At 38.3% G+C, this 16,538-nt stretch overlaps 1 protein-coding gene across 5 annotated transcripts in view; it reads left to right on the forward strand.

Annotated features, from left to right (window-relative positions):
• The window catches only part of agbl4 (AGBL carboxypeptidase 4), a 300,075-nt gene that overhangs the window by 56,746 nt on the left and 226,791 nt on the right, over positions 1 to 16,538 (forward strand). For all 5 annotated transcript variants that reach the window (XM_007903659.2, XM_007903660.2, XM_007903665.2 and 2 more), the window contains one exon: positions 14,779 to 14,873. In XM_007903659.2, the coding sequence (XP_007901850.1) occupies positions 14,779 to 14,873 (95 nt within the window). The remainder of the gene's footprint in view (positions 1 to 14,778; positions 14,874 to 16,538) is intronic.

The following is a 16,538-nucleotide window of genomic DNA, read 5'->3' on the forward strand; positions in this document are numbered from 1 at the left end:
CTGTAGGCTTTTAATTGTCTTGTGAGTGATTCTATTAAGCATCCTTCTTGCATATTAAGTGGAGGAAATATTATTTTGAACTTTTTTCCCTCTTGTGAATTCAATATGGGCAGACAGAGAAAAAATCAAAGTATTTAACAACTGAAAACAGGCATAGCATAAGAAATTATTTTGAATAATGGTATTTTGGAAATGTCAGCTTTTTAAGCGTTTCAATCGCAGGACTTGTCCTTTGGTTCTACTATTCAGCACAAGAGAAAACAGCTTATCATAGTCTACATTATCTATTCCCTTCAGAATCTTAAAGACTGCAATCATATGCCCCTTCAACTTTCTCATCTCCAGAGTGAACATGCCCAGTTTATCTAATCGCACTTCATAGTCCAGCCCTCCATCCCCTCAATCATTTTGGCTTGCCTCCTCTGTATCCTTTCAATCGCTGCAGTATCAATATCATTATTTTGCGGTGACCAGAACTGCACACAGTATTCCAAGTGCAGTTGCACCAGTGATTTATAAAGTGGCAGCATTATTTCGGCTCAATATTGCCCAGCATCTGGTTTGCCTTACTCACTGTTACCGAGCACTGTTGGGATAGTTTCAACTTATTGTCAATCAGGATCCCCAAGTCCTTTTCATTTTCCGTACAGACTGTTTTCTTACCATTTGAATAATAGTCCCTTACTGGATCTTTTATCCCAATGTGAGACACTTTGCATTTCTCTACAGTAAATTTCATCTGCCATCGATTTGCCCAATTCCTAAGAATGTTCAAGTCCACCTGTAACCTATCCTGATCATCTTTGCAGTCTACCATCTTCATTAGCTTTGGGTCATCTGGAAATTTAGCCACATGCTTGTGACTCCTAGCTCCAGGTCAATTATGAAGCTGTTAAATAAAAGAGGTCCCAAAACAGACCCTGTGGAACTCCACTGGTAACATTCTCCCAGCTTAATGACATTCCCTGTATCACCATCTTCTAGGTTCTCTCAGTCAGCCTATCCATTGCAAGAAACTTCCTCTGATTCCCACTTTCTTTATTTTCAGTACCAGCCTTTCATGAGGTGCTGTATCAAAGGCTTTACTGAAATCCAGATATACAACATCCACAGACTTACCGTTATCAAGCTCCTTTGTCACACAGTCAACGAAAACTAGTAAATTAGTTTGGCAAGACCTCCCCTCCATAAACCCATATTGACTATCTTTTATCAGTTTATTACTGTCCAGATACTTCAGCAACCATGAAATGTATAGTGTCACAACTTTCCTCTGCAACAACACTGATTTCTCTTTCCAGATCCAGTACATTTCCCATCTCTTTACTAAAAATGGAGGCAAAGACTTATTTAGTACTTCTGTAACTTTTGTAGCATCATTTGTTATATCCTCACCCGTTCCCACCTTCAATGGTCCTACTCCATTCCTCATTTTTCTTTTTCTCTTAATGTAACTGAAAAACGTTTTATTGTTTCTATCGTGTACGTTATCACTAGTAAATGTGTTGGACTGAACAGCCAAAAATGTACCGAAGCAAAAATGAGCAGTAAATATAATAAATCAGCAGGATTTTTAAAGGGAATAGAATAATTATGTGAGATAGCCTTTATTTAAATATTAACTGCGAATCCTCAGCTATTACAGTTAAGTGTTTTTCCATGGTGTGATTATTACCTAGTTCAGCAGCTTTGTCATATCATGATGACTTGCTGATCTGTCATGTAGCTTATCACTCATGTAAAGTACCCTTACTCAGAGGCCATCCTTACCTGAAGGCCATTTTGGTCCAGCCCTCTGAGTAGCTGTTGAAAACAGGTTTGACTGTACAGCCCTAACCGTGCAGCGAATTAAACAATTATTTTCCCAAGTTTTAGATATCTGTCAAACTTTATGCAGTTGTGCCATGACTCGCGCTTTCCCCCAGCTCCGCAATATCACCCGGCTCTGCCACTGCTCAGGCTGCCGACACCCTCATCTACGCGTTCATCACATCTAGGCTCGACTACTCCTAATTCTTCCCTCCACAAGCTGCAGATCATACAGAACTCTGCTGCCCGTGTCCTCCGGCACCAAGCTCCGTGACCCTATCACCCCCACCGTCTCCACTGGCTTCCCATCCCCCAGAGGATAGAGTTCAAAATCCTCGTCTTCGCCTTCAAGACCCTCCATAGCCTTCCTACCTCTGTGACCTACTGACCCCATAGCAAACTATCAGCCCCCTCCGCTCAGCAAGCTCTGGCCTGCTCTACAGCCCCTGCTCGGCCCACCCCACCATGGGCGGTCGGGCCTTCGGCCTCTCTGCCCCCACACTCATCGGAACTCTATCCAACATTCCTTTGCCTCGCTCCCTTGCTTCCTTCAAGGCACGTCTCAAGAGCCTCCTCTTCAACTGCGTCTCCTGCAACCCCTACCCTTCCTGCCCTCCACCCCCTCCAATGCAACTCCCTGCTCGGATCCAAATCCCTGACTGTCCACCGCCTTGGGACGCCACCCGAAGTTAAAAGTACATTTTGTGTTGTATCTGCGAAATGACCTATGATGTGCCAACTTTGGAATCTGTTTGGCTATAAAATAAGATCTTTGCAAAACATTTTTTTAAAGTGTTTTTAAGTGCTTTGTAATGTTGTTACTATCCCAAAATTCATGGAGACAAGTAAAATAATGGCCACTGTTAATCCAGCGATCACAATATCTAATGTTTTTAAAATTCTGTCTACTAAATATAGATTATAATCATTTATTTTCAAACAACTTATTTCAGCATTTGACAAGTTCATTAACCCTACCTAGAAAAATCATTGCAGTACATAAATTTTTGCCAACGAAAGCATTTGCGAGTATCATTAATGTCTGTCACTAAAGTAAAAAAGCATTTTATTTCTTTGGAAGAAAGAACATGAATATTAATCAGCATGATGAGCTAAAACTGGCAAACGTTTTGGCCATATCTCCCTTTGTTGCTCCCCTAATAATGTATTCCCTTTATCATAGAATCATAGAATTATACAATACAGAAGGAGGCCAATCGGCCCATTGTGTCTGTGTCGGCTCTTTGAAAAGAGCTTCCAAATCAACCCCACTCTCTCCCCATAGCCCTGATCAACCCCACTCCCCCGCGCTCTCCCCAGAGCCCTGCAAACTTGTCCTCCCCAAATAATTATCTACTTCTCTTTTAAAAGTTGTTATCGAATCGGCTTCCACCGGCCTTTAGGCAATGCATTCCGGATCCCAACAACTTGCTGCGTGAAAAAAATTCTCCTCCCCAGTGTTTTATAAAGGTTCATCATAACTTCCTGACTTTTGTATTCTATGCTCCTATTTATGAAGACTAGTATCTCGTATGCTTTTTTAACAACTCTATCAATCAGTGCTTTGGGACGTCCTCCCGATGTGAAAGGAGCTCTATAAATGTAATTTTGTTGTTGTTGTTGTACCTGTCCGGCCACTTTCAAAGATTTACTTGTATGAACCCCCAGGTCTCTCTGTTCCTTCACCCCCTTTAAGATTGTACCATCAGCTTATATTGCCTCTCCTTATTCTTCCGCCCAAAATGCATCACATTACATTTTTCCACATTAAACTTCATCTGCCACATGTCTGCCCATTTTACCGGTTGGTCTGTGTCCTCTTGCAGTCTGCTATTATCCTCCTCACTGTTTACTACATTTCCTCGCTTAGTATCATTTGCAAACTTGGAAATTGTACTCCTAATCCCAAGTCCAGATCTTCATGAAGATCATAAACAGCAGTGGCCCAATACTGATCCCTGGGGGGCACCACTGCACACTTCCCTCCAGTCAGAAAAGCAACGGTTCACCACCACTCTCTGCTGTGCTGTTTATGTGTCAGTTTGGCTCAGTTGTCACTTTCATCTCTGGGTCAGAATATAGTGGGTTTAACATGATGTTTGTTTGGTGAATGCCAATGGATTTGTGCACAGCATTGTCCCACAAACATCCATGGAATGAATGACCAATTTTATCCAGTGAATTGTTGGCCATAACACTGGGAGACACCAAACACATGCAGGTATTATAGTATTTTTTCTGAATTTATGTGAATCTAGTACTAGATGTGAAGCACATGACTATTTTTTCCATAACAATATCCTCGTTTTTCTCTAAAATTAATAAAAACAGCAGGAATGATGCTTGATGAAACTAGTTATCAGAGGGGATCCAATCCTTCCCCTCCAGGGTCAAGTAGACTGTCACTGATGATGTGATTGAGAAGTGTAAGGCAGGAGAATGCAAGTCACGCATTCTGGATCTCTTGTATTTTTTTTAGTTCCTAGTATGTGAGTATCTAGTGGAACTTTTAGAAGTTCACAATGTCAACTTTCTGTCAATATTCTGACCATTTCATCTATGGAGAACACTTCCGCATAGATTATCCCTGTGATAAGGTAATCTATGCGATTCTACCCATTCTTTATTAGCAACAACTATAAGCTGTTTAAATAAACCTATAGTACCTCTGAAAATTACTGTTTGATTCCCACTCAAAATGTTACAACCGATGGATCCCAAACCAGTGGGTGGTGATATGCTGTGATAGCTGATCAGCTGGAGCTATGCCACACAGTTTGATATTGTTGTTGACTTTGAAGCCTCAACTGTGTTACAGTTGAAGCCTCAACTGTGATTTTTGACAGTGGGAACATATTTATTGCAGCTTGACCAAGCTCAGCAGTGTTATCTTAGTCCATCGCTGATATATTTATTCCCGAGTCAAAGTGAAATACTACTGGCAGATTCTATCAATTCTGAGAGTGCCTTTTTTGCATATTCAAGGTTACCTTGCATTTTTTAAATTTAAAATGTTTGTATACCTCTGTAGACCTATAAACTGATTTAATTTATAGATTCTTTTAAAAAAAATCAAAAATGACATGTCTACTGTAAGGTAAATTAACATTAAAATATTTCAAGATTGGGAAGAAGACATTTAAATAAGCGTACACTTGTAAAACTTGGGACATGGTGATTAGGGAAGAAAATTGTTTTATTTTGAACCATCTTTATATTTTAGAGGAGCAGGATTAATAATACAATGTAATAAAGTCATCCTTCTATTTGAGTACTATTACTATATACTAACTATATTTTATTAGTTTTGTGTGCTATGAGTAGCTAAAAATAAACAGAACCATTAGCCTATAACCTACAACAGTCTAAAGTTTAATACCTGCTTTGACCATGTTTCATTCCCAGGAGCTGTTGGAAATTTAGTACTTACTACCAGGTACAATTGAATTGAGCCATTTCTGTTTTGGGCAATGTCATTCAGTAAGATCTGTCACAATAGTGGAACCTTTAATCAAAATTAACTTTTATTAACTGAACATCAGTGGAAAGAGATTCATTTCGCCCACAAAATATACAGTCAATTCACTTTATTATGTAAATTCTGCACTTATCTTCTTATTATTCTGTGAAGCACTTTGAGACGTCTTCAAGACATAATAAGGCGTGATACCAAATGCAAGAATTATTATTATTTCTCACAGATGACTGCAATGAATTCTCCTTGCAAATGTGTGAACAGTTGAACAATCAGATCACAGATTCCTGAATACTTTTGCCAATTATATCATTTGATTAGTCCATGATTAAGGTGTTATTTGTTATTTCCTGGGAATATTTCTTATACAAACATGTAGGCCATGATTGAGGTATTATTTCTGCTTTGAGTTAAGTTAAGTTGGTTGATTTCTCAACAACAAATGTGTTTTTTTCATGTGTAAAGTATAGGTTTTCCTTTTTCTACAGTTTTTCTTCCGTGATGTATACAGCTACCAGCAGCCAGAATAGGAACTGATTAAACTGCTTATATGTATTTTGACCAACAGGTGAGAGTGCTAACTATCCATAGGATTTCAACCTTGGAGGGTTTCCTGGGGATATTTCTTACAAACCTGTAGTCCACGATTAAGGTGGACTCTGCTTTGAGTTCAAAAGCTTTAGTTGTCAGCTTTTTCCCTGCTCATTTTGTAAGAGAGATCCATTGGGAAACAAAGATTTTTGCACTTTCCTCTCAAGGCCAGAGGTTAGCAAAATTAACTTTCAAATGGGGAGAAATGTCAGCTATCATTATCAACATTTGTTATTTAAATCTCCTGCAAGCTGTGAAGAGAAGTGTGGCAAACAAGCAAAACCTTGATTGTGAAATATGTCATATTGTTCAGTGCACTTTGGTTTTGTGGTGAGTTCCCAGCTGCCTTAGAATATTCCATAATGTGGAAGAGTAAGGGTGAACAGATTGCCGAGATCACAACCCAGTGAATTAAAATGCTCGTTGTTCCATTGTTTGGATGGTAATTTGAAAGAGTTGATAGCACATCAGCTGTAAAATAAGCTTGAGATGTGAAGCTCTCTTTATTCAGGTGCATCTGCTGTCAGAAGCTTCTTATCAAAATGTACGCTTGCTGCAGCAGTGGGAACAAAGGTGCAATTCAACCTCGGGCTTTGCAGCCCTGTTCCTTTATTTTGAGACAGATGATTTTCGATGTTTAAAGTAATATTGTTTTGGGAAAGTAACATTTCTGTATACATTTTGTCTGAAAATTTTGTGTTGCTCGAAATGGAATAGTTGACTATCACACATTGTGTGGTTCTTGCAAGTTGATGTGACGTGCATCAGGTTGCCAGAAAGAGGCCTTATTTATGCAATTCGAATTCCATATTAAGGAATCTCAGTAAGAAATTCCACAACATAGATCTCATGGTAACATATTGAATAATCAATGTCAGAGAGCAGGTTTTAAATTTATAAGATTGTCATAAAGATTCAGTTGATATCATAAGTCATCCGAGCCAAGCTTGAGTGTTTTATAAATGTTTTGGAAAGTTTAGATTAGATCATAGGTTTCAACTCATTGCTTGGTATCTGTAGTATGATACATATTTTACAATGGAATTTTCCATTTGCATCTATTTGTCACTTGTGTGAAAATCCCAGAATATCTGTAAATGATATTTACATTCCATTCAACAGAATTTTTGTACATTTTTCAGATAATAGTTTGCTGCAAAGTATAGGACGATTTCTATTTTACCACCGTTAATGCAGACTAATGGATTAAGGATTTTCCAGCTAGTAACACGTACCGAGTATTTCACTTGATGAGAAAACCACAGTGGTTATTTTGACTCAATGTAGGTTGCTGGAATAGAGTACTTACTGCCTTTTCTAATTCATAGAAATATACAGCACAGAAGGAGGTCATTCAGTCCATCGTGTCTGTGTTGGCTCTTTGAAAAGAACTTCCAAATCAACCCCATCCCCCGCGCTCTCCCCATAGCCCTGCAAACTTTTGCTCCCCAAATAATTATCTACTTCCCTCTTAAACGTTGTTAAGGAATCGGCTTCCACCAGCATTTCAGGCAATGCATTCCAGATCCCAACAACTCACTGTGTGAAAATATTTCTCCTCCCCTCCCCTCTGTTTCTTTTAACAACTACTATACCGACCCACCCGCCAATGGAAATACTTTCTCCTTGTTCACCCTATTGAATCCCCTCACAATTTTGAAAACGTCTATGAAGTCTCCTCTTAACTTACTCTGCTCCAAGGAGAATAATCCCAGCTTCTCCAGTCTCTCCTGATAACTGAAGTCCCTCATTCCTGGTACCATCCTGGTAAACCTCCTTTGCACCCTCTCCAATGCTTGACATCCTTCCTAAGGTGTGGGGCCCAGAACTGAACCCAGTCTCTAACTGAGGCCTAACCAGTGTTTTATATAAAGGTTCATCATAATTTCCTGACTTGTGTATTCTATGCCCCTATTTATAAAGCCCAGTATCCCGGATGCTTTTTTAACAGCTGTATCTACCTGTCCGGCCACCTTCAAAGATTTACTATATGACCCCCAGGTCTCTCTGTTCCTTCACCCCCTTTAAGATTGTACCATCAGCTTTTATTGCCTCTCCTCATTCTTCCTCACAAAATGCATCACTTCTCATTTCTTCACATGTTTGTTTGAAAATTGTGGAGAATGTATTCAGGGAAGAGAGTAACTGGTAGAGAACTGTAGTGTATGAAAATGTATAACAAAATATGACATGTGTATAATACAGATTGCTAGGACTTTTGCTTGAATATTATTTGGAAGACTATCTTTTCGAGTAATATTATGCAAGTTACAGTTTCTATTGTTATAAAAATGCTAACTTACTAATTAGTGTTTTACAGCAGTTGTTTCAAGAACGATCTGGGGCATACAAATACTGTTTCCGTGAGTGAGTTAAGATGTTCATTCAAAAGTCTTTTGTTTAAGTGGAAGAGTACAGTTGGAAGTCATCATCATTGTTATTTATGTGATTAATGTGCAGCTCCTGACAGACTCATAAGTGTGTTTTTAAATTAAATCTGGAATGAGACGTGCTACTGCCAACTGTTAAGTGTTATTTCACATTTGCAAATGATTAGTTTTGCTTTTTACATTTGTGTTAAATAGCTATCCAGTGTGCAGTGAAATTATCAGCAATTTTCATAACACTATAACAGTTAAAGATTGCTGCTGTTTGAATTACTTAATGACATGCAAATGAATCCATTGTCTACTTTTAGTATAGCTATCCTGTAATAAGGATGATCAATAATGTTTTTAAACGAATGTGAGACTTAGTTTCTGTTGAATAGCTCACCTGGAAACAAGTCATAATTATGTCAGATTGTCTTAATGATACAGTAATTAGCCTTTTAGCAAGTTTTTCAAGATGCATTTATATATAATAAATTGAATCAATTTTTTGTATGGAGAATGGTAAAATAGCTCCACCCGTAAAATCCAGGCAATACAACAACAACAACGACAAGATTTCATTTATGGAGCGCCTCTCACATTGGGAGGACGTCCCAAGGCGCTGGACAGTTGGGTCAGGACCCGAGCAGGGGGGATGGAGTTCCAGAGCCTCGGGGCTGAGAGGCTGAAGACCCGGCCACCGATGGTAGGGCGGTGGGGGCGGGGGATGTGGAGCAGACCGGAGCCAGAGGAACGGAGGGTACGGGCAGGTAAGTAGGGGGATAGCAAGTCGGAGAGGTAGGAGGGAGCGAGGCCGTGAATGGCCTTGTAGGTGAGGATGAGGATCTTGAATTCGATCCTCTGGGGGATGGGGAGCCAGTGGCAAAATAAACTGGCAAAATGCTCTTCATCCCTTTCTCTTAAAATGAACAGAATTGCTCTGAGGATTTTCAGTTGAAACACATAGAGCTGTCTATAATTTTGTTGATTCACAGTCAGACGCTGAGTAAACATCCCTCTGTTTACCCAAATGATATGCCTCATTCTCAGCCTCAGAAGAACACTCGTGATGAATTGCTGTTCTACCTTCCATATCAAGGAGTCTCTCGCCTCTTTTATTACCATTTTTAATGACATTGTTTCTTCTGCGTATTTATGCCAATTAAGAATTTTGTTGAGCCTGTCCAAGATCATTTCATGTAGGTTTGTTCCATTTCCCGATGTTCATCCAATGAATCTGGGCTGATCCACAGAACTTACCATACGTCATACCATCCTGCTTCTATGTTAGGAATCCTGGGGTACTGGGAAATACAAAGGCCCTTTAGCTATAGTAAGACTGTTGTGCCTATAAGTTATTGGATATTTAACATTCTTAAATCCTTGAAAACAATCCTTAAAATAGTTTAATCTTTCTTCTGTAAATTTTCTAAAATATATGCTGTGATTCGGTATTATAATAATAATAATAAATAATAATAATGTGGTCACTCAATCCACGACTGTTCATGGGACACTTCTGTGCAAAATTGGCTGCTACGTTTCGCCCACAAAACATACAGTCAATTCACTTTGCAGTCCATTCTGTGAAGCACTTTGAAACATCTAGAAAACATGATAAGGCACTATATCAAATGCAAGGATTATTATTATTGTTGAATTTTCAATGAAACATAGCTTTGTACTTTCACTTATTCACTTTTTCATTTGATATTGCAAATTTAAATGTTTGACTAGCTTCCCAAATGTGAATTTTGAAAGAATTATATCTTGTAGAAATTCTGCATTGATGTAGGGTTACTAAACCCCATTTATACCATCTATAGTTAGATGCTGTGTTTGTTCTTCTGTCGTGCAAAAGGTTAACTAAACTGTCTGAAGTTGAGTTATGTGAACTCATCTGATAAAAATCACAAAGACTTAACACCTTTTGCACTCCCCTTCAGGAAATAAACATTCTTTCAATTAGCCAAATTCCAGGATGGACACAGTACTGTATAGTAAATCATACGTACAGAAATAAAATCTCTTAACAGTTTAATCTACTCCAGGGATGCCGCTGTTTCAACTCTAGTTCTCAGCCGATGACTCTTGGGGGTCTGTGTATCTAAAAAGCCACCCTATCCATTTTATGTCAACCAATGGAAAATGAGGGTTGAAGGTTGTTCATTTAAGAATGCAGCTATGATGACCATATGATTAACAATAACAAGTACGAGGAACTGAAAGAAGGTGGATGGATTGGAGATTAGAATCTGTGAACATAATTTAGAAATAGAGGGCAAGATCGAGTTACTGCTGAAATAAGAGGCAGAAATGGACGTAAAATTGCATTATCTCAAAGCCTGGGCAAGAAATAACATGGACCTTGGTGTTGCAAAGGAGCACACATGTAAGATATAATAGTGTTTCAAAACACTGCTTGAACTGGATAGGAATACCTTACTATTCAAAAATTCTTAAAGATTATATTGCTTTAAGTTTTTAAACTTTAAATGGGATGATATAATCCTGGGTTTAGAAAGGTGTTTATTTCTCAAAGCTCAGCATATTTTAATAAATAATCAAATCTCACAATTTCTAAAAAAAATAATTTTGAACCATTACAACACCTAGATGGGCATATAGTCAAGCATAGAAAAACTAAAAAGAACTGGAAACAAGAAGAAAACTGTCACTGAATCCAAATTGCTTTATTTGCTTTGGCATTTTTCTCCTTCTCCACCAAACCCCCCCTCCCCCCCACATACACCAATTACTGTAACTAAGCGCCAGCAAGACACACAAGCTGCTAATAGGATACTTGCATGTGGATAAATGATCAGATTGATATTAGACAGTGGAAGAAGTAGGGAGAAGGTTAAATCACACACATACTAGAACACATCGGAAGGCAGTTACTTAATATTTAATTAAGGCTATGTCAAATGACTTTAATTAAATTAAAACCCTCTGGGGATATTGATAATATTTAATTACGATTATGCAGTAGAATTATAATCAATATCATTAGACACAAAATTAATCTAAAATTAAGTATATTTAATTAAAGACATATAGAGATACACCTATACAGACTGCTCAATACGTCTAATTGTGCCCTTTTATAATCTTCCCATATGTTTTAAAAAAGGTATAAAACTGTTTTGTTATGTAAGTTTTAAAAAGTTGTATATATAGGATAATAACAAAAATATAAATGGGGTCAAAATTGCATTATTTCTAAAAACATTCCATTCCTTAATAAGGAATAGCATTAAAATGTTTTTTCGATTCCAGTTTGAGTTGGACCTGTATTTCCGGAGAAAGGTTAGAAAAGCTGCTTTACGTACTTAAAAGATGATCCTTGATCGTCCAGAGATTCTTTGGGATTTCTTCTATTCACTTTACAATAACCCAAGAACATAGCCTTAAAACGAAGGCAAAACCAGGATAGGATGGAGATGAAAATAATTCTTATAGAGATTACTAAGAATCTGGAATATAGAACATCATAGATGAAAAATCAATTGAGGGATTTAGGAGAGAAATTGATTAATTTTTGCGGAGTAACAATATGTCAGGAAGGTGGGGCAGTGGGATTAGAGGGGATAGTACATGGGCTATGGAATGGTTTGTGGAGGAATGGCTTGATGAGCTGAATAGTTTTTCCATGTTTCTAATTTATGATGTACCTATTGATGGCAGACAACACAGTGTTTAAAGAATAATTCATTTTTAATAATGAATAAACTCTTGCTTAGAAGTGGGAAGAGTATTTAATTTAAAATTATTCAACAATGGATGATTCAGTCAATATGGATAGAGAGGTAAGAAGTTTGCATTTTGTAGAAATTATTCAATGATAAATAGGGTTGCTGATTAAAATCATCTGTAGAAAGACACTGATTATGTTCACCTATTGTGGCCTTTACTTGTGATATTTTTCAGAGGAGGTTTGAAGTGCTGCCTTGCTGCCGCCGTGCACTATTATTATTGGACCATGTCCAAATACAATATCCAAAAACACTAAATTCTGTAGAAAGCGTTAAAAGGGATCAAAATAGATATTTGACAACAGTTAGCTCCATCATACAAAATTACATTTTTAACTGAAAGTGGAGATTGATATTTTTATGGAACTTAAAGTTATCAGAATGCCTGAACGAGTGACTGTGAAGCGTATACTTTAGGACATTATTATTTGGTATTCTGCAGTTTGAAAAGGATTACATTTTATAAACTTTGGCTGCAGAGTTTGAGTGTTGCTTCTAAACATCCAAGTTGAGTTAAGTCACTCTCATAATTTCAGCTGCACAAAAACAGTGTCAATTCAGCAAAAGTGAAAAAGATGTTCTATATTTTGCAGGGGGCCATTCTGATAATGTACTGTCAAATAGTACTGTAACTCAGTGGTTAGAGCACTCACTTCGCAAGCGAGAGACCTGGGTTCGATTCCTGGCGGGGCGAAACCTTGGGCACGTTTCCTTACTCCACACACCTAATAATAATAATACCTCAAGAATAAAAAACAATAATAAACATTGGTCACTTCAAGCCACCATTGTTTGTGGGACGCTGCTGTGTGCAATTGGCTGCCGCATTTCGCCCACAAATAATAGTCAATTCACTTTACAGTATATTCTGTGAAGCACTTTGAGACGTCTAGAAGACGTCATCAAATGCAAGGAATATTTTTTATTTTATTAAATAACATTGTAGCAATAATAGCATTTAATTAGTTTCACTGAATCTTTGAACAAGCATTGTCTTGAGAGCTTATAAATAAAATCAATGAGACTGAACACTGGAGCCCTCTCTCATAACTGCTTGCTCTATTGCAATATTGTGCATCCCATTTGGAATAATTTGGAAAACAAAAGGAAGGTATGTATCAATGGCTACCGATTTGAAATAGGTGTTGACAGAGATATTTCTTACCAATTTTCCTCCCTTCTTTCAAGGCACTTTACTCCTTCTTTCTTCTAGGGCAGTGTTGTTTCATGAGTGCTGGTTACCCTCCAGCACTTCATCCAAGTGACCATTGTTCATGTGTGAACCGTTTCATTGAAACTTGACAGGCTATTTAACCTTCAGGGACAGCTCAATCAAACCTAGTGTACACATTGTTACATTTTCTGATAATAAGCTTGCAAATGTAAAATGCTGGGCATTTTGGATAATATTACTCATTCGGGAGTTATAAAAGTATTTAAAAATGATCTAATAATTAGGAATGTGTTTATTTATTGGAATAGCTATTTGTTTTAAATGCAAAAGCTTTTGTCTTCAAAATCATTCTAAAACATGTCACATTATGTTGTATTTTCCAGTCATCAATTCTCATGCTTAAATTTACAAAAGTATCTGACATTTTCTATTTCCTACTAGTTGACAGGATTGAATTCAGGATGTTTGGTATTGCCATTCCACTCAGAAAGATGTTTAGTGTGTGATATTCATCTTTTCGTTACTTTCATGTTATGTTTACATCACTTCAGGAGTTCACTTTTGGGATTGAAAAGGCATTCAAGATTTAAGGATAGTGTAGTATGCCATGAAAGCAAACTGGTCTATATATGAAAGTTTTGGGGCCATCAAATGATCAAAGACATCCTAAATCAAACTTGAGCTCTACGGTGGTAAATAAGACTTTTGCCAATTCTTATTCTGAAAGGTCCTCCCATGGGTAAAAGAAACTGAGAAAACTAATATACCCTTGTGTTTCTTAGAGGAGTAGTTTCATTGCAGTACATAAGATATTATTGCAAAGCATAAGAATGTTTAAAATACTACATTTTAACAAAGAAATGGCTACTTTAACTGAGGTATCAAAAAAATTGAAATCTGTATTTCTATCTACTGTAGTTTACACTATCACTATAACTCAGATTCTGACTCTTGATCCATAATTATAAAAGGAAACATACAGTCTAGTCATACATTAGAGATGCTGACGGATTCATGAGATTGTGAGATGTAGCACAGGATATTGTAGCCCATATTTTGCAATATCTTTTTCAATGTGTTGATATTAGAGATATTGGCCCATCGTATTACGGTGTGTGCTGATTATATTTTTATATTGCATCTCAGATACGATCAAATTAATCGGCTGAAAAAAGATGATTTCTAAGAAACAAGAGCATAGCCAAATAGATACTGAAAAACTGTCAAAGGTATTATTTATAATAAGAGTAATTTTTTTGTGATTAGTTGTGTTCCTGATATTGTAAAAATGGTACTTTACATGATATGAATATTTCACACAGGCTGAGTATCTAGTCAATTACATTGAAAAGATATTTGACTGCAGATTTTACATACCTAGCTAATATGAGCACTGCTATTTGTAAACCCACAATCCAGGTTCAAGGAAAATGTAATGTTAAATCTAATACTGTACATCTGTGTATTTGAATATCCTAAAAACAAAATCTATTCTAGCAGGCTATTATTTGCACAGACCAAAACTGGTACTTTATTTAGAATACGCAAGTGGCAAAAGATTTTAGTTTTTAATTAATTTTATTTTCAATCGATTCTTTTCAGAGGGTCATTTTCAACATTGTCAACTTCAGCAAAACCAAGAGTCTGTACAGAGATGGAATGGCACCAGTTGTGAAATCCACCAGCAGGCCAACATGGTACTTCTACATTTCTAAATCCTGTAAAATGCTGTGCATGCTGTTACAGTTAAGATATTTTTGTTAGTCTCTTAATCACTTAAATATGTGCATCCAACAAGGCTTCATTTTACAGTATCGCCACTTAAAATTGTTGGATCAATTAGTTGTAAGTTCTGCATGTGCTGTGATGTCTTTTTTCAGCAATCCTACTTTTCTTTTCAGCTCGATATGAAAGGTGATTTACTCTCTTGTGCATCCTCTTTTAAACATCAGGTTTATAGGTTATTGTACTGCCATTTTCAGCTATGGGCTCTGAGTCTGAATAGTCCATACTGATGGAATGAAAATGACATTTCTCTGCTGCCTGTAAGTCCTTCATGATAGCATTGGATAGTTTAAACTCATAGTTCAGCACAAATTCATAGTAAATTAACAAACTCACTTGAACTGGCCATAGTAATGTAAGGTCTGAGAAGTGGAGGAATTCACAGTGGTGCTACAGGAGGTACTGTTTCTCCGGCCCTTTTGTGGTTAGAACAGAGGGAAGTTTTATTCTGCATCAATCCTGCAGTCTTTTTGGAGAGGGAATGCTTGAAAATGACTTCCATCTTTCATTCTAATGATTACCAGTAACATATTCTCACTCTGCAACCAGGACTTCCTAGCTCCCTTCACCTATTCAAAGATTTTGACACTGTCATCATTCTCCATTATCTTTCCTTCATGTTCCTTTCGGCTCAACCTCTGTGGCACGACACTGTCCTGGTTCCACTCCTAACTTATCCCTCAAACAGCTCTTTCTGCCCCTGCATACTTACATTACTGCGATAAAGTAACAAATGCAGATACTGTATTCCTAATTGTTGAGACATCTTTTTGCAGAATTGACTTTCCTTTTGATATATATTATCCAGAGCTTTCCTCTCCATACTGCATTCATGAGAATTGTAGCTTTATGTGGCATTGGAGTCATATGAGGAGAATTTATTTTTCACAGAGCGAGCTGGAATGCATTGCCTGAAAGGCTGGTGGAAGCCGATTTGATAACAACTTTTAAGAGAGAAGTAGATAATTATTTGGGGAAGACAAGTTTGCAGGGCTATGGGGAGAGAGCAGGGGAGTGGGGTTGATCAGGGCTATGGGGGGAGTGGGGTTGATCAGGGCTATGGGGAGAGAGTGGGGGAGTGGGGTTGATCAGGGCTATGGGGAGAGAGAGTGGGGGAGTGGGGTTGATCAGGGCTATGGGGAGGGAACGGGGGAGTCGGGTTGATCAGGGCTATGGGGAGAGAGCGGGGAGTGGGGTTGATCAGGGCTATGGGGAGAGAGCGGGGGAGTGGGGTTGATCAGGGCTATGGGGAGAGAGCGGGGGAGTGGGGTTGATCAGGGCTATGGGGAGGGAACGGGGGAGTCGGGTTGATCAGGGCTATGGGGAGAGAGCGGGGAGTGGGGTTGATCAGGGCTATGGGGAGAGAGCGGGGGAGTGGGGTTGATCAGGGCTATGGGGAGAGAGCGGGGGAGTGGGGTTGATCAGGGCTATGGGGAGAGAGCGGGGGAGTGGGGTTGATCAGGGCTATGGGGGGAGTGGGGTTGATCAGGGCTATGGGGGGAGTGGGGTTGATCAGGGCTATGGGGAGAGAGTGGGGGAGTGGGGTTGATCAGGGCTATGGGGAGAGAGCGGGGGAG

Source organism: Callorhinchus milii, unplaced genomic scaffold (genome assembly GCF_018977255.1).
Source record: "Callorhinchus milii isolate IMCB2004 unplaced genomic scaffold, IMCB_Cmil_1.0 Scaffold5, whole genome shotgun sequence".
Classification (NCBI taxonomy): domain Eukaryota; kingdom Metazoa; phylum Chordata; class Chondrichthyes; order Chimaeriformes; family Callorhinchidae; genus Callorhinchus; species Callorhinchus milii.